The sequence below is a fragment of the Manis javanica genome, chromosome 1, assembly GCF_040802235.1.
Source record: "Manis javanica isolate MJ-LG chromosome 1, MJ_LKY, whole genome shotgun sequence".
NCBI classification, from domain to species: Eukaryota; Metazoa; Chordata; class Mammalia; order Pholidota; family Manidae; genus Manis; species Manis javanica.
The window spans coordinates 17,672,086-17,699,503 of record NC_133156.1 but is presented as its reverse complement, the minus strand read 5'-3'; the positions used below and the strand labels follow the sequence as shown (position 1 = coordinate 17,699,503).

At 43.1% G+C, this 27,418-nt stretch overlaps 1 protein-coding gene across 6 annotated transcripts in view; it reads left to right on the top strand.

Annotated features, from left to right (window-relative positions):
• STARD13 (StAR related lipid transfer domain containing 13) overlaps positions 1-27,418 on the top strand; it is a 375,008-nt gene that overhangs the window by 326,037 nt on the left and 21,553 nt on the right. For 5 of the 6 annotated variants that reach the window (XM_073229140.1, XM_037012360.2, XM_037012350.2 and 2 more), the window contains 2 exons: positions 16,663-16,726; positions 25,242-26,599. In XM_073229140.1, the coding sequence (XP_073085241.1) occupies positions 16,694-16,726; positions 25,242-26,599 (1,391 nt within the window). In that variant the 5' untranslated portion in view covers positions 16,663-16,693. The remainder of the gene's footprint in view (positions 1-16,662; positions 16,727-25,241; positions 26,600-27,418) is intronic. The other variant, XM_073229156.1, reaches the window with a different exon arrangement.

Genomic DNA, 27,418 nt, shown 5'->3' with positions numbered 1-27,418 from the left:
ACTTCCACGTTGCCACCTGCAGCTCGTTCCTGTGGACGTCTGGCCTCTCTGACTACACCTGCCTGAACTGCTCCTCCTCTCTGGCCTGTGCTCAGACCCCAGACTTTCCAGAGTCCTGGATTCTCCCTAGATGACTGGCTTCGTCATTATGTCCGTTCTTTGTGTATCATCCGTAATGACCACTCCCGAGGGCCCTGAAATGTCACACACCCAAACCCCAGCTTGGTCTCTTCCCCAAGTCCTGGCTCCTACCGACTTCCCTATTTCACTGTCTGCTGGGTCTGGTCACAGAATAACGAAAGCCTGAAATTTGGAAGCTGTCCTCTCCCCCTCTGCGGCTTCCACATCCGTCAGAGACCAAGCCTAAGCGCCACCTTTACTTCATCTCTTTGCAGTCTCCCCCCGAACTATTGTGAACATCTCCCAACTGTGCTTAAATTCATTCTCCATCTCGTCACCAGTTGTGCTTCTAACCTGCAGTCCAATCACGCTCCTCCCCTGTCTGCTGTCCTTCAGTAGCTCCCCATTGCCCATGGATTGCTCCTACATCTTCGTCTCGTCCCTCCGTGATCTAGCCCCTGCCTGTCTCTCCAAACATTCCCATTGATATACTTGCGATTCCTAGACCAAAGCAGGCTATTTAATGTCTGTTTGCTTTCCATGTAACTCCATAGGCAGCAAATTGCTCTTAGTCCCTCAGCCTTGCTCAAATGTTACCTCCTCTGGGAGGTTTTGTCCTTGTGTGCTGGGGGAGTGAGTCCCTTCTTCTCTTATTCATCATATTTACAGCCCACATGGGGCTATGAGCTCTTCCAGGGCAGGGCCACATCTTGTTCACGTCTGCATTCCTGGCACCCAGCCTTGTTCCTGGTACAGTGCGCACTGTCAGAAGCACGGATATTGGCTTCTCTCCTTATTGACTTTCCCGTTCGATCCTCAGGTTTCACTCTTAAATTGAGACTCCTGACTATTTGCCCTTTACTAATGTATTAGCCCTTCCTAAGGACTCTGAAGATAGCAGTAGAAATGACCAGGTTCTGGTAGTGCCACTGTGGGCATTTCTTCTGAGAGGATCCGCCTGCTTTGCTTACGTTAACACATAAATCCAGTTTGCTCAAGACACCAAGCGGACAGGCTTCATCGTGTGGCACAGATTTTCTCTTCCCATGGAAAAAAAAGGCAAAGGGAAGGAAATGACCGTTTATTGAAAAGCCTGTGCCAGGCACATGACATATGCTCTCATTTCCCAGGCCCTCCTGAAAGTCTTCTTGGGCAGGCGGAGAGGAGACATTGCTGGAAGGAAGGTGCCCTTAGCTCTTCTGCCAACTCATGTGTGGCTCCCTTGAGCAAGTGTTCCTCTCAGATCCTTATTCTCCTCATCTGAAAATAAAAGGGTCATACCATCCCTGGAGTCTGCCAAGCCCTAATGTTTCCGTAGCAACATTTACTGAGCGGATTCCTGCGAGCCAGCTCCTGTGCCGAGCATTCAGGATGCAAATAAGATACAGCCCTCAGCCTGTCACATGCAGTGGGAGAGAATAATTCTGTTATTCTGACTATATAAGGTCTATTGTGACTATATGAAGTCAATCACTGATGGGACCCATGTAGACAAAGTATGTTCCATTAAAAAAGAAAAACCTACTGAGACCATCATGTATAAAATTTCCTCTTAGGCTTTATGAAGATTAGAATAAATTGTAGTTCCTGCCTCAAAAGAGGCTCTAACCCAGAGGGAGATGTACTGTTCATGCAGCAAATAAAATTAACTTTATAATCAAAATTGTTATTCACGCAGGAATAGTTTTCCCGGCATCCAGTGTTAGACCAACTCAGATTATCTGAAAGGTTTTGCATGACTGATCATTGAGAAAGAGGTAAACAAATATTGATGCTAAATATTTGTCCTAAATGCCGATTGTCTTCACTCACAGCAGAAGTTCACAGTGTTTTCGGTAAAGTGCTCTGAATGCTTCTGTTAGGGGACACGTCCCCTTACCTGGGGCTGCCAGTCTTTAGAGAGGCATTTACATCTCTCCGGGACGTGTGCTTCATTCATTTGGTATTTTTGCAGAGTCTAGTCATTGTTTATTTTACCCTGTGTAAGATAAATCACAGACTGATGCTGGGAATGTCTGCCCAGTTTCAGACCACCATAAGGAGTGTTTTCTCTTTGTCTTGTTTCCCCATCTTAACAAATCCCCTGTTTCTTTTTCCTTCTTTTAGCCTTACTAAGGTATAATTGACAAAAAAAAAAAAGATATTTAAAGTGTACATGATGATTTGACACATGTATACACTGTGAAAAGTTGTACGTATGATATTTGGAATCGTGTCCAGAATTTCTAAGGTGCCGTAGGTATTGAGAACTAATGATCAAGTAGATTGGGAATGAAAGAAAAACAGATCACTTCACAGCAGTAATTTCAAAGTCCGAGAAATAAAATGATTTTTAAGTGAATAAAACAAAGACTACATCTTTAAAAAATAGACTTTATTCTTAGAGCCATTTTAGGTTCACAGTGAAATTGAGCACAAGGCACAGAGATTTCCCCCTGTACCTACACATACACAGCCTCTCCAACTGTTTGCATTCCAAACCAGAGTTGTACGTTACAATTGATAAAGCTTCACTGATGCATCATTATCACCCAAAGTTGAGAGTTTGCATTAGGGTCCATTCTTGGTTTGCATTCTGTGGGTTTTGACAAGTGTGTAGTGACATGTATCCACCACTATAGTATCAGACAAAATAGTTTCACTGCCCTAAAAAGTACTCTGTGCTCTGATTATTTATCCCTCCCTTTCTGCTAACCCTCAGCCACCAGTGATCCTGTTATTGTCTCTATTGTCTTGCCTCTTCTAGAATGCCATCTAGTTGGAATGATATAGATGTAGTCCCCCTGGGATTGGCTTCTGTCACTTGGTAATATGCACTTTAGATTCCTCTGTGTTTTCATGACATGACATCTCACCTCTTTAGCACTGAATAATATTCTGTTGTCCGAATGCACCATCATTTATCTATTCACCTACTGAAGAACATCTTAGTCGAAAATGTCAGCTTTCACAATTATGAATAAAGCTGCTATGAACATTCCCATGCAGGTTTTTGTGTGGACATAAGTTTTCAACTGCTTTGGGTAAATACCAAGGAGTACAACTGCTTGATTCTATGGAAAGAGTATGTCTGATGGTAAAAAAGCTGCCGAACTGCTTTCCAGAGGAGCTGTACCACTTTGTGTTCCCACCAGCAATAAGTGAGAGTTCCTGCAGCTCTACAGCCTTGCCAGCATTTGGTGATGTCAGTGTTTTAGGATTTTCCCATTCTAATAGGTGTGTAGTGGTATCTCATAGTTGTTTTACTTCATGTAATGACAAACTATGTTAAACATCTGTTCATATCCTTATTTGGCATCATTGTATCTTCTTTGGTAAGATGTCTGTTCAGATCTTTTGCCTATTTTTTAATTGAGTTATTTGTAGTTGTTCAGTTTTAAGAATTCTTTGCATATTTAGATAATAGTCCTCTATCAGATTTCCTTTTCACAGATATTTTCTCCAAGTCTATGGCTTGTGTTCTCACACACTTGACAGTGTCTTTCACAGAACAAAAGTTTTTAATTTTAACAAAGTCCAGTTTATCAATTATTTCTTTCAGAGATCATGCCTTTGGTGTTGTACCTAAAATTCACCACCAAACTTGAGATCATCTTGATTTTCTGTTGTCTTCTGAGAGTTTTATAATTTTGTGCTTACATTTAGATCTATGATCCATTTTAAGTCTTGTGTGTCTCTCTTTACAGCTCTCTGTTCAAATATTTTGCCCATTTCAAAAGTTAGGTTGTTTGCCTTATTATGGAATTAAAATTTTTCTTTTGTGTTCTGGATACAAGTCTGTGAGATACATGTTTTGCAAATATTTTCTCCAAGTAGAGGAGCAATTCAAATTAAGATGCCAGCAAATATCTGAGTTTAGGTGAGGTAAAAGGATCCAAATCTATGTAGTTAAATCTAGTTAGAGTCTCTAGGTTTAAAAAAATTATAAATAAATGTCCTGTGAGTATGTCAGAAAGAGTAAGGCATATTCAAGCATGCAGTATATAAAGGATGAGTCCTTTGATGTCTTTTGTATCTGCAGTAGATCAAAAGCTTTTGCACAGAACAAACTGGTTTGTTTGTGCTTCCAAGCCACAGTGGAAGAACAAGCTTGTTAGATAAATAACTTATATAAATGACAGATAGTCCTTACCTAAACAAACCTGTTATAGAGCTGCCAAGTGAACAACACCAACTTATTTAAGCTCTTATATATTGGACCTTCCATATGAGAATATATAATATGTGTGTGTGTGTGTGTGTGTGTGTGTGTGTGTGTGTGTGTGTCTATTATATGAGTCTCTCTCTCTATACACACACACATATATATATAATTTACTTCACATACCACTCATAACTCTTAGGTAGCAATATTAACACATGTGGAACTGGCCAAGAAAATAGGCTAACAGTTACATAGGAGCAAAGGCCAAGAATGTACCACAGATAGTTTCAGACTAATGATCAGCTTCTAATCCAGAGCTGCTTATTGTTTTTGACACTTACGAATGTGTCATCAATGGCTAAACTGGAAATGGTTGAAAATGAAGGGGAAGTCAGCAAATTTTTTTTTTTTTGAGAGGGCATCTCTCATATTTATTGATCAAATGGTTGTTAACAACAATAAAATTCAGTATAGGGGGGTCAATGCTCAATGCACAATCATTAATCCATCTCAAGCCTAATTCTCAACAGTCTCCAATCTTCTGAAGCATAACGAACAAGTTCTTACATGGTGAACGAATTCTTACATAGTGAATAAATTCTTACATGGTGAACAGTGCAAGGGCAGTCATCGCAGAAACTTCTGTTTTGATCACGTATTATGAGCTATAAACAATCAGGTCAAATATGAATATTCGTTTGATTTTTGTACTTGATTTATATGTTGATCCCACATTTCTCCCTTTATTATTATTATTATTTTTATTTTTAATAAAATGCTGAAGTGTAGGTAGATGCAAGATAAAGGTAGATAACATAGTTTAGTGCTGTAAGAGGGCAAATGTAGATGATCAGATGATCAGGTGTGTGCCTATGGACTAAGTATTAATCCAGGCTAGACAAGGGCAGCAAAACATCCACGGATGCAGAAGATTTCTCTCAAAGCAGGGGGGTTGAGGTTCTGAGCCTCACCTCTGTTGATCCCCAAATTCTCACCTGATGGCCCCCCTGCGACTGTGCCTGTCTTAGGTTGTTCCTCCCTTGAGGAATCTTACCCGTCTCTGGCTAACCAGTCATCTTCTGGGGCCATACAGGGAAATGTAAAGTTGGTAAGTGAGAGAGAAGCCATATTGTTTGAAAAGGTTAGCTTTTTACTTCTTTGCAGATTTATGCCCTGTGGCTTCTATGCCCAGCACTTGTCTCGAGGTATCTTTACCACCTGGAGGAATTATGATACTCGGTAAATTCGATATGAGGCACGAATTCTATTTAAGGGTTGTAATTAGGAAGAAAGAAGAAAAGCTACAGATGTAGCATATGGAAGGAAACATGGGAGGATTGATTATTTCTTTGACATATCTTCTTGTAGAGTACCTTAAGTATGTATAGGTTTTAAACTACTAACTAATTTGCACACACATATTAACATAATAGGAATACGGTGACATAAACAAAGCAAATCTATAATTACCATCCATCTCCAGTGAAGCCAAGAAAACCATTTAGGCACACTAGGCATTTGTGAAAATTTGTCTATGATATGATGGATATTGTCCAACTGTGCTTGAACAGTCTGAGAAATCAGACAAATTAAAGCAGCCCATTTCTGGGATCTGTTCACATCCCATAAGTTTTTTTAACCGTAGATAGTCTATAGTCATAAGATTTTGGAGCGCTACAACTTGCACCCCTCCCAACTCCTGGTTGAGTTCCAACAGTACAGATCCGGTCAGATTCGTTGTCTCACTGTATGCACATGCCAGCCTAGACATCTCCCTCCTCATTCCAATGGCAAGTCCAGGAGACGGTGGGCTGGATGCAGCCACAACCGCAGCATTGTCCGGATCCCTGTGGAGGCTTTTTGATGATCATCCCCCGGCACGAGTCCTCCAGAGAGTGCTGATGCCGGAAGCTCCTCCTCATATCATATCTTAGTTCATTTTCTGGGTATCCAAGCTAGGCCTTGATCTTCTGCATAGAAACAAACAGACCCTTTGCCCACACTTTGACATGCCCTCTATACCACTGTGCAGAACTCATTGGAGGTCAGCACACAGTAACTGCTTTTTTTTTTTTTTTTTATTAAGAGAAAGGAATATTATCAGAAAAGAGTACCTCCATAGCTGATCATCCAACACCCTTTAAGTGATCAACATTAAGGATATTTAAAGCATGCGTTGATCTTTGATTTACCAATAGTTTTATCCTATCGAGGAGTAATCCCAATCCCCCTTTTCTTTCTTTCTTTCTTTTTTTTTTTTTTTTTTAATTTTTAATCTACACTTACATGAAGAATACTATGTTTACTATGCTCTCCCCTATATCAGGTCCCCCCTAACAACCACATTACGGTTACTGTCCATCAGCTTAGCAAAATGTTGTAGAGTCACTACTTGTCCTCTCTGTGTTGTGCAGCCCACCCTCCCCTCCTCCCTCCCCCCATGCATGCTAATCTTAATATCCCCCTTCTTCTTCCCCCCCCCTTGTCCCTCCCTGCCCACCCATCCTCCCCAGTTCCTTTCCCTTTGGTACCTGTTAGTCCATTTTTGGGTTCTGTAATTCTGCTGCTGTTTTGTTCCTTCAGTTTTTCCTTTGTTCCTATACTCCTCAGAGGAGTGAAATCATTTGGTATTTCTCTTTCTCCGCTTGGCTTATTTCACTGAGCATAATACTCTCCAGCTCCATCCATGTTGCTGCAAATGGTTGGATTTTTCCACTTCTTATGGCTGAGTAGTATTCCATTGTGTATATGTACCACATCTTCTTTATCCATTCATCTACCGATGGACATTTAGGTTGCTTCCAATTCTTGGCTATTGTAAGTAGTGCTGCGATAAACATAGGGGTGCATCTGTCTTTCTCAAACTTGATTGCTGTGTTCTTAGGGTAAATTCCTAGGAGTGGAATTCCTGGGTCAAATGGTAGGTCTGTTTTGAGCATTTTGATGAACCTCCATACTGCTTTCCACAATGGTTGAACTAATTTACATTCCCACCAGCAGTGTAGGAGGGTTCCCCTTTCTCCACAGCCTCGCCAACATTTGTTGTTGTTTGTCTTTTGGATGGCAGCTATCCTTACTGGTGTGAGGTGATACCTCATTGTAGTTTTAATTTGCATTTCTCTGATAATTAGCGATGTGGAGTATCTTTTCATGTGTCTGTTGGCCATCTGTGTTTCTTTTTTAGAGAACTGTCTATTCAGTTCCTCTGCCCATTTTTTAATTGGGTTATTTGTTTTTTGTTTGTTGAGGTGTGTGAGCTCTTTATATATTCTGGACGTCAAGCCTTTATCAGATCTGTCATTTTCAAATATATTCTCCCATACTGTAGGGTTCCTTTTTGTTCTATTGATGGTGTCTTTCGCTGTACAGAAGCTTTTCAGCTTAATGTAGTCCCACTTGCTCATTTTTGCTGTTGTTTTCCTTGCCCGGGGAGATATGTTCAAGAAGAGGTCACTCATGTTTATGTCTAAGAGGTTTTTGCCTATGTTTTTTTCCAAGAGTTTAATGGTTTCATGACTTACATTCAGGTCTTTGATCCATTTTGAGTTTACCTTTGTGTATGGGGTTAGACAATGGTCCAGTTTCATTCTCCTACATGTAGCTGTCCAGTTTTGCCAACACCATCTGTTGAAGAGACTGTCATTTTGCCATTGTATGTCCATGGCTCCTTTATCAAATATTAATTGACCATATATGTTTGGGTTAATGTCTGGAGTCTCTAATCTGTTCCACTGGTCTGTGGCTCTGTTCTTGTGCCAGTACCAAATTGTCTTGATTACTATGGCTTTGTAGTAGAGCTTGAAGTTGGGGAGTGAGATCCCCCCTACTTTATTCTTCTTTTTCAGGATTGCTTTGGCTATTCGGGGTCTTTGGTGTTTCCATATGAATTTTTGAATTATTTGTTCCAATTCATTGAAGAATGTTGCTGGTAATTTGAGAGGGATTGCATCAAATCTGTATATTGCTTTGGGCAGGATGGCCATTTTGACGATATTAATTCTTCCTAGCCATGAGCATGGGATGAGTTTCCATTTGTTAGTGTCCCCTTTAATTTCTCTTAAGAGTGACTTGTAGTTTTCAGAGTATAAGTCTTTCACTTCTTTGGTTAGGTTTATTCCTAGGTATTTTATTCTTTTTGATGCAATGGTGAATGGAATTGTTTTCCTGATTTCTCTTTCTGTTGGTTCATTGTTAGTGTATAGGAAAGCTACAGATTTCTGTGTGTTAATTTTGTATCCTGCAACTTTGCTGTATTCCGATATCAGTTCTAGTAGTTTTGGAGTGGAGTCTTTAGGGTTTTTTATGTACAGTATCATATCATCTGCAAATAGTGACAGTTTAACTTCTTCTTTACCAATCTGGATTCCTTGTATTTCTTTGTTTTGTCTGATTGCCGTGGCTAGGACCTCCAGTACTATGTTAAATAACAGTGGGGTGAGTGGGCATCCCTGTCTAGTTCCCGATCTCAGAGGAAAAGCTTTCAGCTTCTCGCTGTTGAGTATAATGTTGGCTGTGGGTTTATCATATATGGCCTTTATTATGTTGAGGTACTTGCCTTCTATTCCCATTTTGCTGAGAGTTTTTATCATGAATGGATGTTGAATTTTGTCAAATGCTTTTTCAGCATCTATGGAGATGATCATGTGGTTTTTGTCTTTCTTTTTGTTGATGTGGTGGATGATGTTGATGGATTTTCGAATGTTGTACCATCCTTGCATCCTTGGGATGAATCCCACTTGGTCATGGTGTATGATCCTTTTGATATACTGTTGAATTCTGTTTGCTAATATTTTATTGAGTATTTTTGCATCTACATTCATCAGGGATATTGGTCTGTAATTTTCTTTTTTGGTGGGGTCTTTGCCTGGTTTTCGTATTAGGGTGATGTTGGCTTCATAGAATGAGTTTGGGAGTATTCCCTCTTCTTCTATTTTTTGGAACACTTTAAGGAGAATGGGTATTATGTCTTCTCTGTGTGTCTGATAAAATTCCGAGGTAAATCCGTCCGGCCCCGGGGTTTTGTTCTTGGGTAGTTTTTTGATTACCGTTTCAATTTCTTTGCTCGTAATTGGTTTGTTTAACTTTTGTGTTTCTTCCTTGGTCAGTCTTGGGAGGTTGTATTTTTCTAGGAAGTTGTCCATTTCTTCTAAGTTTTCTAGCTTGTTGGCATATAGGTTTTCATAGTAGTCTGTAATAATTCTTTGTATTTCTGTGGAGTCTGTCGTGATTTTTCCATTCTCATTTCTTATTATGTTGATTTGTGTTGATTCTCTTTTTTTCTTAATAAGTTGGGCTAGAGGCTTATCTATTTTGTTTATTTTCTCAAAGAACCAGCTCTTGGTTTCGTTGATTTTTGCTATTGTTTTATTCTTCTCAATTTTGTTTATTTCTTCTCTGATCTTTATTATATCCCTCCTTCTGCTGACTTTAGGCCTCATTTGTTCTTCTCTTTCCAATTTCGATAATTGCCATGTTAGACTATTCATGTGGGATTGTTCTTCCTTCTTCAAGTGTGCCTGGATTGCTATATACTTTCCTCTTAAGACTGCTTTTGCTGCGTCCCACAGAAGTTGGGGCTTAGTGTTGTTGTTGTCATTTGTTTCTATATATTCCTTGATCTCTATTTTGATTTGTTCATTAATCCATTGATTATTTAGTAGCATGTTGTTAAGCCTCCATGTGTTTGTGAGCCTTTTTGTTTTCTTTGTAGAATTTATTTCTAGTTTTATACCTTTGTGGTCTGAAAAATTGGTTGGTAGAATTTCAATGTTTTGGAGTTTACTGAGGCTCTTTTTGTGAGCTAGTATGTGGTCTATTCTGGAGAATGTTCCATGTGCACTTGAGAAGAATGTATATCCTGTTGCTTTTGGATGTAGAGTTCTATAGATGTCTATTAGGTCCATCTGTTCTAGGGTGTTGTTCAGTGCCTCTGTGTCCTTACTTATTTTCTGCCCGGTGGATCTATCCTTTGGGGTGAGTGGTGTGTTGAAGTCTCCTAAAATGAATGCATTGCCATCTATTTCCCTCTTTAGTTCTGTTAGTATTTGCTTCACATATGCTGGTGCTCCTGTACTGGGTGCATATATATTTAGAATGGTTATATCCTCTTGTTGGACTGAGCCCTTTATCATTATGTAGTGTCCTTCTTTATCTCTTGTTACTTTCTTTGTTTTGAAGTCTATTTTGTCTGATATTAGTACTGCAACCCCTGCTTTCTTCTCACTGTTGTTTGCCTGAAATATGTTTTTCCATCCCTTGACTTTTAGTCTATGCTTGTCTTTGGGTTTAAGGTGAGTTTCTTGTAAGCAGCATATAGATGGGTCTTGTTTTTTTATCCACTCTATTACTCTGTGTCTTTTGGTTGGTGCATTAAGTCCATTTACATTTAGGGTGACTATTGAGAGATATGTACTTATTGCCATTGCAGGCTTTAGATTCGTGGTTACCAAAGCTTCAAGGTTAGCTTCTTTAGTATCTTACTCCCTAACTTAGCTCGCTTATTGAGCTGTTATATACACTGTCTGGAGATTCTTTTCTTCTCTCCCTTCTTATTCCTCCTCCTCCATTCTTCATATGTTGTGTGTTTTGTTCTGTGCTCTTTTTAGGGGTGCTCCCATCTAGAGCAGTCCCTGTAGGATGCCCTGTAGAGGTGGTTTGTGGGAAGCAAATTCCCTCAGCTTTTGCTTGTCTGGGAATTGTTTAATCCCGCCATCATATTTAAATGATAGTCGTGCTGGATACAGTATCCTTGGTTCAAGGCCCTTCTGTTTCATTGCATTAAGTATATCATGCCATTCTCTTCTGGCCTGTAGGGTTTCTGTCGAGAAGTCTGATGTTAGCCTGATGGGTTTTCCTTTATAGGTGACCTTTTTCTCTCTAGCTGCCTTTAAAACTCTTTCCTTGTCCTTGATCCTTGCCATTTTAATTACTATGTGTCTTGGTGTTGTTCTCCTTGGATCCTTTCTGTTGGGAGTTCTGTGGAATTCCATGGTCTGTTTGATTATTTCCTCCCCCAGTTTGGGGAAGTTTTCAGCAATTATTTCTTCAAAGAGACTTTCTATCCCTTTTCCTCTTTCTTCTTCTTCTGGTACCCCTATAATACAAATATTAGTCCTTTTGAATTGGTCACATAGTTCTCTTAGTGTTTTTTCATTCCTGGAGATCCTTTTATCTCTCTCTATATCAGCTTCTATACGTTCCTGTTCTCTGGTTTCTATTCCTTCAATGGCCTCTTGCATCTTATCCATTCTGCTTATATATCCTTCCAGGGTTTGTTTCACTTCTGTGATCTCCTTCCTGACATCTGTGATCTCCCTCCGGACTTCATCCCACTGCTCTTGCATTTTTCTCTGCATCTCATCCCATTGCTCTTGCATTTTTCTCTGCATCTCTGTCAGCATGTTCATGATTTTTATTTTGAATTCTTTTTCAGGAGGACTGGTTAGGTCTGTCTCCTTCTCAGGTGTTGTCTCTGTGATCTTTGTCTGCCTGTAGTTTTGTCTTTTCATGGTGATAGAGATAGTTTGCAGAGCTGGTACGAGTGACAGCTGGAAGAGCTTCCCTTCTTGTTGGTTTGTGGCCTTCCTCACCTGGGAGAATAGCGACCTCTAGTGGCTTGTGCTGGGCAGCTGTGCGCAGACAGGGCTTCTGCTTCCTGCCCAGTTGCTTTGGGGTTTATCTCCGCTGTTGCTGTGGGCTTGGCCTGGCTGGGGCTGCTCCTCCAAAATGGTGGAGCCCCGGTGGAGGGGGAGTGGCTGGGAGGCTATTTATCTCCGTAAGGGGCCTCTGTGCTCACTGCTGCCCAGGGGGTTAGAGTGCCCAGAGATCCCCAGATTCCCTGCCTCTGGTCTAAGTGACCTGTCCTCCCCCTTTAACACTTCCAAAAAGCACTCTCCAAACCAAAACAACAACAGCAACAATTAGAGAGGGAACAGAAAAAAAAAAAAAAAGGAAAAAACACGTGATTTTTTTTTTTGTCCTCAGGCGCCAGTCCCAGGCACCCGCTCACCAGTCCCACCGCCCTGCCTCCTTAGCACCAGGGTCCCTGTCTCTTTAAGGCTTCCAAAAAGCACTTGCAAAAAGAGAAAAAAAAAGGGGAAAACCGCGCGATTTCCTCCATCCTCAGGCTCCGGTCTCAGGCACCCGCCCACCGGTCCCGCAGGGAAAAGCGCGGGATATTCTTTGCCCTCAGGCACTGGTCCCAGGCACCTGCTCACCAGTCCCGCCACCCTGCCTCCCTAGCACCGGGGTCCCTGTCCCTTTAAGGCTTCCAAAAAGCACTCGCCAAAAAAAAAAAAAAAATACCACTCCGGTTTCTTTCCACGCGCCGGGAGCCGGGGGGAGGGGCGCTCGGGTCCCGCCGGGCCAGGGCTTGTATCTTACCCCCTTCGCAAGGCGCTGGGTTCTTGCAGGTGTGGATGTGGTCTGGATGTTGTCCTGTGTCCTGTGGTCTCTATTTTAGGAAGATTTTTCTTTGTTATATTTTCATTGCTCTGTGTTTTTGGGAGGAGATTTCCACTGCTCTACTCACGCCGCCATCTTGGCTCCGCCCCCAGTCAGCAAATATTTTTAAGAAAATGAGGGGCATGATAAAAATTTGAGAAGTAGAACTGGTTTCAAAGTGAAACATTTGAAGTGGTAGTGAAACCAAGTAAGAGACCATCATCTGACTCTAGGTAAAAGATGAGAAGGGACTGATGAGGACCGAAGGAGAGACAAGATTTCAAAAACGTCATGGAGGTGTGACTGACAGGACTTGGTGATCGAATGAATGTAGATCTCGAAAAACAAGTCTCAAGATGAGTCTGTTTCCAGTTCTGGTTTCCAGTCCTGCTTGGTGATGCTCTTAATCAAGATAAGTAGGACATTAAGTAGGAGAAACAGTTTGAAGAGCATACAGTGAATTCAGTTTTGATAATTGAATTTGAAGAGTCAGCAGGATCCCACAAACAAGTGAAATTAGTGAGTAATTAAAAATGTTACCGGAGCTCTGGGCTAGAGACAAAGGATTGGGCATAATCAAAAATCTCATTTATTTTAAGATGAGGTAAGATATTTCAGTATATCCTGCAGAGTAAAAAGACCAAGGACTGCAGTCTGACTTCAAAAAAGTATTAACAGCCAGGGAGCAAGTACTGCTTGGTGACAGGTGGGAGGCAGGAGTGTTTAGAGAGGTGAGATAATTCATAATCTTGAAGGCCAATAAGAGTTTCAAGGTATGGTGACCACTGCTACAAATAGGTCATTGCTGAAAAGAAACTATGGAATTTGCTGATTAAAGAGTCATTGGTCACAAATGGAAACAGCCAAATGGCCATCAGCAAGAGGATAGGTACACCAATTGCACGTTTTCACACCGTGGAATACTACTTGGCAGTTAAAAGGAGTAATTGCTGCTACTCTCAGCAACATGGATCAATCTCACAAACATTGTGTTGAGTGAAAAAAAATCCAGACACAAAAAAAAATACATACTTGTATGATTCCATTTATATGATGACCAAGAACTGGCCAAGCCAATCCATGGATGATAGAAAACAGAAAGAGAATGTCCCCAGGGGTGATGGCAGGGGATGTGATGGGGGAGAGAATTAACAGTAAAGGAGCACCAGAGAACCTGCTGATGTGAAGAAATGTTATTTACCTTATTTGAGGGTAGTTACAATGGCTAAAACTCATTGAGTTGAAAGCTTAAGGTTCAATGCACACACAACCAAAATACAAAAAATAAAGATAAAAATCATTGGTGAAAGATGGGAGATCGGACATCTGAATGTGCTTGTTTCTAAATTCCCACAGATTTACAGAGACATTTCTTTACAAAACCAGATGTCCATAAAGAGAGATCACAAGTACATTTTCAAAGCAGAAACACAGAAATATGTGGTAGAGGACTTAGCACACTCTAGAAATAAAATCTAAGCGGTTGGCGGAGGAAGTCATAAAATAAGTCAGTGTGTGCTACAGAAACCCTAAAAAAGCTCGAAAATGGGAAGAGAGGTTGAAGATGGGCTAAAAAGAAGACAGTCACTTAAAGTTCTGTTTTATAGTAGCAAAAGCCCTGAATTTTCTCCCACAGTCTGTATCTATGCCTTCTCTCCCTGACCACCAACCAGCACAAGACTAGAAGTATATAACCAGGAGAGGCTAAAACAGAGGTTCCCTAGACCGGGCGACATCAGACATGGAAGAAGGTGGGATATTCTGTTGAAAAGGGGGCTGCAGGTATAGCCTAACTACCTTCCCAATATTGAGGTTTCCAGAAGTATTTTGTAACTCAGCTCCAGAATATATATCGGCAAACACGCTCAAGAAGGTTCTGAGAAACCTGAGAATCTCAGTTCTGAGAAATATGATCAGTTCATGATTTAAAAAAAAAAAAAAGTGCAGCAAACCCCCATTAGAACAGCTCAAAAGCCTCTGAGAAAGACATCGCCAAGGAAATTAAAAATGGACTGATGTGTTTTAACACACTTAGAGATCCAGGCAGTTGGGATGTGTTTAAGTTTGGATTTAAGTGTAGATAGTAAGTAGAAAACTAAGGAGGCAGAGGAACAGGTTGCTCATGAACTACTAGGGAAATGAAAAGTTGAGGAGGAAAAAAAAACATAATTAGAGTGTTATATACAGGTGAATACCCTTTGCATGGTCATAATAAACACTGCATATTGATTTGCCAAAATTATGAAATTAGGATACAACTGTCATTATAAGAGGTAAAGGATGTGAATGGGGGCTGAGGGGTGGAAATGGGTAGAAAAAAATCTTCATTTTTTACATTTTACAGCTCTTTGTTCAAATATTTTGCCCATTTTAAAAGTTAGGTTGTTTGCCTTATCATTCAATTTAAATTTGACTCACACTAAAAAATCAGGAAACATCAGCATAAACTTGCTATTTTGGGGCAAACAGCCAAAGAAACAATTGAAAGAGTTTGTGCCCCAGGAATGGTAAATGGAAAGGACACAAGGGAGTAAACATTTGACTCTTCAAACCATAGACATTCAGTCACTATGATTTTTAAAACTTAATCCCATCAAACAAAATAATAAAGGTATCCACAAAGAGAAAATTTCATGAAATTAGACTCAGTGGGTTGAAGAGTGAATGGAAATTGAGACTGTCCTCTGAGTAGGATAAATAAAGGAGTGATCGGTGGGGAGTATGGTCGCTTGATGGCAAGGTAGGGGTGAAGGAAAATTGATAGTTTGCTTGATTATGGTTGTTTAGGTAGCTGATGGGTTAGCCAACTTGTTCAAGATAGAGATGAGCTTAAAGGGAAGGAAGTCAGTAAGACAGTTTGTTCAAGAGAGAAAGAGAATAAATGAGGGGTCCAAGTCCAAGGGGAAGTGGTGGGTGTTGAAATCAAAACTAATGGTAAAGGGTTAGCTTCCAAAAAGAATAGGAATGTCATTTTTTTTAATGATGAAGGAAAAGATGATCAGAAGAATCTGTGTATACTAAGCTACCTTTCTGTATTGGCACTGGTGGCGCAGTCACCTGTGGAGGGACTAAGATCTTTTTCATGATCTGAGATTGAGAGCCAGCCAGAGAAATGAAAGTAATGCCGAATAGCAATTTGGGGAGTCCAGCTGAGGATGAAAATCAAAATGTATATATTAGTCTGCATGGGCTTCCATAACATGACACCATAGACTGGGTGTCTTAAACAACAGACATTTCTTTTCTCATAATTCTGAAGGCAGGAAAGTCCAAGATCCAGGTGCCAGCAAGTCTTGGTGACTTGGAAGGATTCTCTTCCTGGCCGGAGGACAGCCACCTTGTCACTGTGTCCTCACATGGCAGATTAAGAGAGCGTGAAGTCCCTTCTGATAAGGGGCCAGGCTGTTGGTTCAGGCATCTGCCTTATGACCTCATTTAGCCTTAATTACTTCCTCTTCCAAATACAGTCACATTATGGGTTAGGGCTTCACATAACTCAGCTCATATGTGTAGTTCAGCACTGCAGTGTGAGTTATTTTTCTGATTATACCCAATAGCCAAACAGTGAGAGAGAATAAAGATGGTTGGATCGATCCACAGCATGATAGAAGATCAAGCCGGCAAACGAATTGAAGGGCTGGTGAAAATTTGACTGAAATGATTGATGAGGGGCTCCAAATACAGTGGGAAGAGAAGCCAGGAAAGGGCCAGGGATAGATGAGGGAAAGCACGAGGATTGGCAGGCTTCACAGCAGAGCCGTCTCAGGTCTGGAGGCTGGAGAACAAACGGGAACCCTTCCCCAGCGTGCCTCCTGTGGGTGCGGTATACTTTCTTGGGATATAGCTGGTTGTTTCTGCACTTTCAATTTCACTGGCAATAGATGAGAATCATCAAACTGGAAAGAATATTTAGGCTCGTTAGTGGTAGCAATCATCACATTTTTCTTTCTTTTTAGACGACTAAATACACTGAACAAGTGTGCCTCAATGAAACTTGATGTGAACTTCCAAAGGAAAAAGGTAGGTGTCTACACCTTACTAAGACCATGGCTATACCAATAGCAGAAGCGTGCATTCACAGATTAAAAACACCGTGAACTTAAGCAAAATTCTGAAATGCCTGATCATCTATATTTGTTCTCCAAATATCCCATCTTTTCACAGTCATCATAAAGAAATCCATTATGAACCCAGGCTGATCTGACCATTTCACTTTGCTTTATATCAGAGGGTTTGCATGAAGGTGTAAAATGTCTTGATTCTTCACGGTAATCTTTCCAAAGTTTGTGTAGTTGTAAATAACCTCTTCATATCAGACTCAAATTCTCCATAGTGAATCGTAGAAGAAGAGAACCTAGAGAAGAATCTCTGGGTCCATGCCTTCTGCTTCATTCTTTCCAATAGCCTTGTAATTCGAGTACATTTCAAAATGCATTCATTCTCAGGCAGGACCATTTCATACCCGCTGAGGGAGTCGGGGGAGAGAGTAACAAGAAGGTCCTGAGGCCGCCCCATCTTCTACGTTCTCCCATCTTAAGCTTTTCTCTGGCCCCAAGGAATTTCATTCAGGCATAAGAGTCATTATGCTTCCATCTCTAAGACTCCGCATGTGCTCTTTGCTGTGTGTGATGATAAGACTGGCGATTGTGGTTCTGAGATAGAGCTGCACTTGGTCGAGCATTTGCTGTTTTCCAAGAGCTATGTGAGTACTTGCCGTACGTGATCTCATTTAATCACGGAGATGCGATTCTCTGTTTTCTACATAAGGGAAGGAAAACTTGAACAGCTGAAGTCATTTGCCCAGATCTTTCAGCTACTGGCAGAGCAGGAATTCAACCTCAGGCATGGCTAACTCCGGCCCGAGGCTCCTGACCGCTGTGCTGAAAGACCTCTCTTTCTCACCGAATTGATCCTTTTGGGAAATCCAGAATTAAGATTGTGAACTGCTTTTTACATTTCACATCTCCAATACGTAACAAGTCAAGCCTCAGTATATTTTGAAGAAGCAGAGAAAACATCTTTGAGTCAGAAGAAAGTGTTCTTTATCCCGGTCTACACAGAGAAATCATTAAACCCGATGGGTTTCAAGTCACTCCAGAGTAACCTAATCTTTAAAAATAACTTTAACCTGAATTTCTGCTCTAAAATACCACCCCCAAAAAAAAAAAGCAAATGAATTTTGGTTGACCTCACCTTAAAAACAATTTTGGGTTTGAGCTAGAAACCAAAGATTTAAGCCAAGGGAATAAAATGGTGAAAAACAATATCCAGAGAAATATTAAAACATGAGCAATTTGTCCAGGCCAAAGACAAATTAAAAATGTGGGAATAAACGTCCCAGCAGCTGTCCAGTTGAATAGACCCCTTGAGAAGCATGCATTTTATTTGAAGCCCGAGGGTCAGATGTTGTTTTGATTGTAACACATGGTTCTTATTAAACTGAACACAGCCACGCCTGTGTGTCTCAAGAGCGGCTGCTCTATATGGCTGCTTATGCAGTTCTTTAGCTAGTGTATTATAAAATAAAATGCCACAATCTAATGACATGATTTGTTTTTAACCAAGCGGAGTGATTGGATTCTTACCTTATCACTAGCTTCTCTAAACCTAGATGTGAGATAGGCTTGAATAACATTTGTTAGGCTACTTATGTGTTACTGTCACTAAAGCTCCACTGTCAATTGGTCATGTCCATGTTCTGACATTCTTAACGTAGTCCTTCTGTTGGGTCCCTCACAGCCCCACTTAACTGCAGGCCTCATGAATGCATGCGCCTGAATAAAGATTGCTTTCCACACTGTAAACTGGGGAGTTATGGCCTGAATTTTCAAATAAATGATTCCAATGTGTGGTCTCCACCCACTTCTGCATCTCAGTAATGACCAGCATCTGAGGCAGTTGTCTGAGCAACTATTCAGGAGGCCCTGCGCGGTAGCACGCTGTCCATGGTCTGCCCCTCACCCAAGTCAGAGGCTGGTCCTTTATTTTACTGCAAAAAAACATAAAAAGTAAATACAGGCTAGGAATAAGCCAAATGATCAAAAACAGAAAGCGAAACCTGAGAACATAGCACCCCTTGAAGCTTCAACCAGGTTTGGAATGAGTTGAATTAGAAAAAAAATAAGACAGGAGCATTTTTTCTAGGTATGTCCCCATTTCAAGCAATCCAAGAAATAAAAATGTAATCCTCATTGCTAGTCTGCAAAGGCACAAGAGAGCTTAATTCTGCACAATGTCATTCCTAAATGGCCTACCTGTCCAGGGCCACAATCGTTCCCTCCCTTCCAGGCCAATGGGCCTGTGAAAGGGCTCTGCATTCTTGCTCAGCAGAGGCGAGTTTTGAACCCAGGTATTTCTGGCTCAGAACTACCCCCTCCTTGCCTTTCAAAGACATTCAAAAATGCACTGGAGTCTGAGTGACCTTCTGCCCCTTAGCCTGAGACCTGGGAGAGTTTCCTCACCAATACAGTTTTATATTTCTATTGTTTTTAGAAGAAGGATGTTTCTTGCCCTGTGTACTAGAATCCGCAATTTATTTAACATCTTCATGGAAACTTATCTTAAGATCTCTTGTAGTGAATCCATGACTCTTAACTGCTCTCCTTTGCATTTTTTTCTCAGTTGATCTTGTTTAATTCTGAAGGTTTTGGTGGGTCGACCCAAGAAAGAGAAAAAAAGCACACAAAGAGGAGGTGGAGCCTCATTCATCTTAGTTAGGTGTGTGCTTTTCTCATCTATCGAATGCCACTTGCAAAGTCCTGGGAAAAATCAGATAGTGCCACAAGACTTTCTCTTCGCAGAAGAGAAGAGGTGCTTGAGGCATTCACGATTGCCTTCCCTGGGTCTGTGAGAGGCCGTGCACCTGGCTGAAAGACCTAGAAAATCCCAACCAAGGAGGCATTTCTGGAGAGTCTGGGGACCCCAGGGTGCAGGCTCCTCACCCTGCAGCCCATGGCAAGTGGCACCTTCGTGCTTCCAAACAGCAGCCACAGCCACTCAACTCCACTTAAGCTGAATGGACGATGAGCTTCTAAATGTCTGTGCCACTATGTATTAGCCGCTCTTTCATAAGCTGTGGGCTCACGTGGGCTTCTATGTCCAGCATAAGATAGGGCCTCATTCCTCTGAAACACAAAACCAACCACCTCCCTTTTGCCCTGTCTGGGTGGCCTTTGTCTCCGAGGAATATGATTTCAGCTAAGAGTGTTCTCAGTTTTTAGAAAAAGCCAAACATTAGAGCTTCATCTAAGTTAAAAACTCCACATCACATGCACTAGCTAGTGGTTCTCAGAAAAGCGTGTCTTCTTCATCACTACCTATGAAATTCACACTTGCCTCCTGATGACCTGGAAATTCCCTCATTATGTCAGTGTTTATGGGATGGGATTCTATTCAAAGCTGACCTCACAGACTGAGGAGTCCGATAAGGCCTTCTGTTAAATGAGACAGGAGGACGTGCCGTAGATCTCTTCCTCACCTTAGATTTCCCAGGAGAGAAAGAGCGACTTCAAAAGAAGGTTCTGGTTGAAGTCACAGTCTTAATAAAGCTCTCTGAAATCGTGACCAGAGGCAGAAAGTGGCCCAGGAACCATGACTAATCGCGCCTTGCAGCCAGCATCTCCTGGCCTGGGTGCCATCAGCATTTCAGAGGAGACTGCAGCTGCCGCCCCAGGGCCTGGCCTCTTCTCCTCTACCCCTGCCACTGCCTTTCACACCCCCCACGTCTCCCACCAAGTAAACACCTCCCGACAGCTCGAAGAGCAGAGGTAAATGAGAGAAAAATGACATTTCAGTCCAGCAGTCACTTCGCGGTCACTGTTCCAGTCTTGAGTTGTGTGTGAATGTCCTGGGACTGTGGGATCTTTGCGTTGGGAGGAAGGGATCTTCTGTCCACAGCAGGACTAACTTCTTAGAGCATCCCACGTGGTTCACCCAACCTCTTGTGAAAGCACCTCGATTACAATGGGTTCACCGGAGTGCAAGGCAATTTCTTGCATTCTAACTACTAGAAGTCTTCCAGACAAGAAGCCAAAAGCTGATTCGATGTAAACTTGCCTGTGTTCTCTTCCAGCTCTTTTCTCTGGAGAAGCACAGAATGTGGGCTTCCCCTTTCATACAGCAACCCTGGATACCTGATTACTAGCCAGTTTCTACAGTTATTTCTCTCTGAAATAATGCATCCTGTCCATTATACACTCTGGGTTATGACCAATCAACTAATCTTGAAATGTCACACATTGTAATGTGGACGTCCTATGCACAACACCCAAACTGGTATCTACCCTGTTCAGGAAGATAACTCCACTGCTCATGAATTCATGAACTTGGATAGCACAGCTTTTTGAAATGGTGACAGACAGCTTTCATGCTTATTTCAATGTCTGGATTTATCTCCTTGGAGAGAGTTTGGGGACTGGCAACCCCTTGACCACACTGTGAGTAACACTGCTCAAGAGTTGCCTGTTTCTGAACCGAATTATCCTTTGCTTCATCCTTCACAGCTGGGTGTGGTTCCTAGATCCTTGGCCATCCTGATTACTCTTCTCTAGAATTGCACCCCTTTCCATGTGCCCCTCAAAATGGGGCACTTAGAACAACAGCCCAGTTCCTGATGTATGTGACCAGTACAGTTCCAACCTTGAGTCTTGAGGTCCATGCATGTCAACTGCATTCAAAAGGTGGTGCCATAGTTTGGTAGCCACCTTACTTGGGTAACTTACCATTTCATTTTAAGCTTAAATATGCTACAGCTCTCAGAACTACTCATCAGAACTGCTGTTAAACCTAGTCGATTCCATCCTGCCCATGCATCCTATAGTTGATTTTTGAAGTTAGAGTCCTTATATTTTACTTCATGAAATTTCATCTCATTCAGGTCATCCTCCATCTGCTAAGATCTTTATAATCATCTCAGTCCTACCAGTCTTGAGCCATGATAGTCAGTTTTATATTGCACTTTAAGGTTCACACGGCATTTTCACATATACTCCTATTTGGTTCTGTTGACAAACCAGGCCTTGATGTGTATTATTATGATGTCCATTTTACGGTTGAGAAAACTGAGTCTCAAAAAGGGTGCCTTGCTCAAGATCACTTAGCAAGTTCCTGGTGCCATCTCCACATTTTGAAGACATTAGTTCTCCCGGCTCATTCAAGTTATCCTTAGAATGTCCATAGCTTTGAGGCATGCTCCAGAGATCTCTCCTTTTGTGACCTCTTTGGTGGAGTTACTCAGCCAGTTACTAATAAAACTTTCTAGCATCCAGCGCCCTTAGCCCTCCTGCCACAGCAATATCATGAGATATTTCATCAGTTCCTTTGCTGAAATCCAGACACTCTGTGTCCGTAGTATTTCCATGATCTACTAAACCATAGAGATAGGAGAATCAAGTTAGTTTGGTGTGTGCTTTTCTCATAAATCCACCAGACTTCTGGAGATTTCCATTTTGCTTTTCTAAATAATCATACTATCTGATGTTAGCCTCAAAAAGTAAGTATCAAACAGATGAAATCTGGTCATCTCTTAAACACTCAGGACACTTCCACCATTATTACCGGGGAGTCTGCTCCACGCCTGATAGTCTGTGGGCCCTGCAGGTATAACAAAATTTAGACTCTAATGTAGTATGTTTTTCATACTGTGGATCGTGGTCCATTGGTAGATTGTCAGATTAATTTGGTGGGTCACAAATAACATTGTTTAAAAAAATCGAACAGATTAAACTAGATTATAAAACATCAGAGTACAAATGAGGATAATCATTAGAGCATGAATTTATTTGTTTATTTGGTATACTATGTATGCATGCCTTGCATCACAGTGAAAAACATATTTCTTATTGTATGTCACTGCAGTTTGAAAGATCCTGCACTACTGGGAAAAATAATCAGAGAATTATGTCAATACCCTTTGGGACATACTGTGATCACTGTATGCACAAGGTGTAAGGAGAATGGGTGGTTTTTTTTTTCTTTTTTCTTTTTTCTTCGTTCTGTTTTGTTTTTGTTTTTTTTAACTGCTTTGGTTTTTGTTTGTTTATATTGGTTCAAACAATCTAAATATTGCACAGTTTCCCTGAACTGTTTGCCTTTTTTTTCCCAGGAGTTTACCACTTTTCTGCATACCATGGTTCAGTTGTAAATAACTTCCTTTGCCCAAAGCTAGTATAATAAGCTCTTAGAGCCTCGCAGACAGGCACAGGGTTTCCATTCCCAGTCCATAGTGCCCAGCTTGGCGTTCTTTCTTAACCGAAATGAAAGAGGCCTTATCCAGCTCATACGTGGTTTGCTGGCTTCAGTGACCAGGCTTGAACGAGCTGCAGAGAGGGCCTTGCAGCCGACCCTGAATAGTATAGTTTCTATTTTTAAATACCTATATTTTCTTTAAAAACATATCCTCTCTTGCCTTCTCAAAAACTGTTTGCTAAAAGGACATTTTTCAGAATGCTTACTTACCATCAATCTCCCCTCACTAGCCTCCTGAAACATGATATGAAAATCTAGCAACTTCTACCTGCAGCCTGTCATGGTGCCTGCTCTATAAATGGCGCTGGGTGTTGGCTTTAATATCAGTCACAGGGAGAGAGGAAGCAGGAATGCTGCAAAGGATAACTCTGCATCCTTACAGGCGTATAATATAGTGATTTGACACTTACACACAGTGCTAAATGCTCACCACTGTAAGTGTAGTTACCAGCCATGAACTTACAGAGATGTTACAATATTATGGATGTATTCCCTATGCTGTACTTTTTAACCCCATTTTATAAGTGATAGAAACTGACTTTGGAGAGAGAAAATAACTTGCGTGCAGTCACATAAGCTCTCAACTGGTACTGCTAGCACTTAAAACCAGGTCTTCAAACCTATGCCAAGGTGAAATAAAATAAACTTTATTCAGTTAACAAAAACACACTGAGCAGTTACTATATGCTTGGCACTGGGGAGGATATAAATATGAATGAAACGCAGAAACACAGCCCTGCTCTTGATGAGCTCACACACAACAATTGTGAGTGGGTGCGTGCGACCTGAGTTTGGGGTTATCATAGAACAAATGCTACAATAGCTACAATAAAGATCTGGTCCAAATGCCACAGGAGCTCAGGGGAGGAAGCAGTCATCGCCTCAGAGGAGACGGCGAAGGCTTCAGAGAGGGTGCGACATGGGAGCGGAGTTCCCAGGGGTGCTCAGGGGCCAGGAAGGACATCCGCGGCAGTGGGGACCGGGCCCCCGTCTTAGGCTTTCTCCTGTAAGAGCTGGATGTGAGGGATGGTTGTGGGCTGGGGAGCAGAGTCGGGGAAATGGGGAGGAGCAGCTGAAATGAAACAGGAGAACAGCATTGCAGTCAGGTTGAAAAGGCTTTGAATGCCGTACGGAAGGCTGCGAGGAAGGTCAAGGGAAGCTGAAGGCTTTTAAGCTGGGAAATAAAATGATCATCTTTGGATCACACTGTGGAAAGCTGTTTAGGTGAGGAGGGCACTGGAGACGAGGGTCCCAGCCAGGCTTTTACTGTGACAGAGGCAGACAGTGCTACCAGAAACCTGCACAAAGAGAACGGCAGTGCAGATACCAGACTGGAAAACCATTTCAGACTTGGGTCCTGGGAATGTGCATGGGGAGGAGGGGAAAGAAGCTGATGATTCAATTCATTTTAGTAGGAGAGCATTATTTATATGCTGTTGGTTAAGGTCCATACTGGCCAGGAGGGATTTGCAAAGATAAACAAGGCCACCTCTGACCTCAGCAAACCCAGTCTCTCATCTCTCAGGGATGCATATTCAGGGAGGACCCAGACTCAGAAATGTGTGAGGTGTGGAGCGTCAGGTGGGGGCCAAGCGGTGAGGGCCGGGGCAGCCCGGGGATGTGTGTCCTGCCAGAGACCCTCAGAGGCAGAGTTCATTAAAAACAAGAAGTCTGGCCAAGCAGAGCGGCTGGGTTGGACTCTCCTCTCCGATGCCCTGGATCGGACCAGTGACCTCCAGGACGCCTCCCAAGTTTCCACTCCCAGGAATTCAGTAGATAATTTTCTGTTAACTTGTACAGGGAACATATGGATATATGGTAACAACTGAGTTTGGGAGGCCAAGATAAGGAGTATTATGTTTGAGAAACATTGACTTTGAGGTTGAGGAGAGGGAAACTGAAAACGTGGTCCTGAGGCTGAATGGAGAGGTTTCTGGACAGAAGTAAGTGCCTTTTAAGGCAGGACTGAGTTTCCATGCGAAGAAGAGAGCTGCGGGTGTTTTCCATTTAGACTGTCTAGTCAGAAAGTAATTACACCCTCTTGATGATCAGTAAGGCAACCTTCTCAGAGAGGGAGGGAGAAACTCTGAAAATTCAAAGGCAGAGGGTTAGGAGACCCTCCCGCCACTGGGGAGGACGCGTCCAGGACGAGGAAGGATGGTGGCAGGATGGGGGGAGGGTGTCCGGGGAGCCCAGGGGGCGCTCGGGAAGGGAGGGAAGAAGGGGAGGCAGGTGGGAGTGCCCGCTGGGGCCTCCCTTTCATCCGAGGGTCACCCTTGCTGTTTTCCAGGGCGACGACTCGGACGAGGAAGATCTCTGCATCAGTGACAAATGGACTTTCCAGAGAACCAGCCGCCGGTGGTCCCGCGTGGACGACCTGCACACGCCGTTCCCCGGAGGAGACAGGAACGGGTCCTCGGGGGACGTTAGGATGAGAAGCACGACCAGCACCGAGAGCCTCCTGACCGACCTCAGCGAGCCCGAAGTCTGCTCCCTGCACAGTGAAGGCAGCGGGGGCAGCGGCGGCCACAGCCAGCCAGGCGGCCCGGGGACCGGCCAGCCCTGCGGGGACAGCCCGGCCATGCTGGACGCCGCGGTCGTTGGCAGCAGCCTCCCGCAGGCCCCCAGAGATGTCCCCGGCTACCCTTTCCTCCCAAAGAATGAGAAGCCCGCCAGGACCAGAGCCAAGTCATTTCTGAAACGCATGGAAACCCTCCGAGCCAAAGGAGCTCCGGGTAGGCACAAGGGGTCGGGCCGGACAGGCGGCTGGGCCATCAGCGGGCCTGTGCTGCGGCAGGGGCCGGAGGCCTTCACGGCCGTGCAGCGCGGCCAAATCCCGAACGGAGATCTGAGCTCGCCCCCGGCCTCCTGCCAGAAAGGGCCCCCGTGCCCCAGCAAATCGAGCACGGAGAGCGCCGGGTCAGAAAACAGCCCTGGTGGCCCGAAGGAACGCAAATGCCAGGAGGCCAGCAAGCGCGGGGGCATGTACTTAGAAGACCTGGATGTGCTGGCTGGCACCGCGCTGCGGGAAGCAGCTGACCAAAACCACACACACGAGTTCCATTCCCAAGAGAACCTGCTAGTGCACATTCCCAAGGACCACAAACCGGGAACGTTTCCCAAAGCACTCTCCATCGAGAGCCTCTCGCCATCAGACGGCAGCAACGGGGTCAACTGGAGGACCGGTAGCATCTCCCTGGGCAGGCAGCAGGGCCCTGGGGCCAGGGAGCCCACGCTCGCAGCGCCCTGCCACAGAGCCAGCCGAGTGAGTATCTATGACAACGTGCCAGGCTCACACTTGTATGCCAGCACCGGAGATCTCTTGGACTTGGAGAAAGATGATCTCTTCTCTCACCTAGACGACATTCTGCACCACGTCAATGGGCTCCAGGAGGTTGTAGATGACTGGTCAAAAAACATCTTGCCAGAACTGCAAACACAAGATGCATTGGTTGAAGAACCTGGCTTATACCCCTTCCCATCTCCTAACCAGTTCACCTTAGATTTTGAAGGCAACTCCGTCTCTGAAGGTCGGACGACACCCAGTGATGTGGAAAGAGATGGAACATCTCTTAATGAATCGGAGGCCACTGGGGTCAAGGAGAGGAGGGATTCTGGTGTGGGTGCCTCTCTGACCAGGCCAAACAGGTGGGTGGCATGATTTTGTGAAATGATTTTTAATCCATTTCAGAATGATTGCAGTCTGTTCCTTTACTTAACAAACATTTATAGAGCACCTGCTAAATGCCTGGCACTGTTCTAAATGATATGCACGGTTAAGAATCACTTGGACAGGAGTATGTCTTTTGTAGTGATATTGTGCTGACTGAACCCAGTTGCATTCATTTCTCTGCATGTTTACCCTTCAATTCAGTCTCAGCCACAGGTTCCCAAAGGAGTTTTGTGCTTACGTGCAGAGCGCGTTGCTAGGCAAGGAAGGGCACCACTGCTGACGGGGCCCGGGGCCTGTGCACAGGAACGTCCCGTGACCTTGAAACAATATTAATTAACACGTCTCTGCCCCAACTTTTAAACCTTCTAAAAATCCTGAGAAATTTATGAGATCTAAGGTGTGTGCCTCAAGCTTATCTTGGCTCTGAAATACCAGTTACAAAGGACACACAAGCTCTTTTACAAAGATGGCTTCAGAGGCTCCCTGGGACAGTGGCTCTGGAAGGCAGTAGGAACAGTGGTATGGGCAGGGAGTGCTGCAGGAGCCCGTGGAGGTGGTGATGTCCCTTGGGGCTCAGTGACAGGCCATTGCTGCAGGAGGGCCTCGTTTGTCCTGCCACCTGCAGGCTCCGACTCAACACCAAGCAGAGGATAGAAACAGGACGGCGATCTGAAATCGCAGAGACAGTCTGTCTCTCCCTCTCTCTCTCTCACACACATACACACACACGCACACACACACACACACACACACGCATGCTGTCTCAGCTGCCTTCAGTACTTTGGGAGCAAATT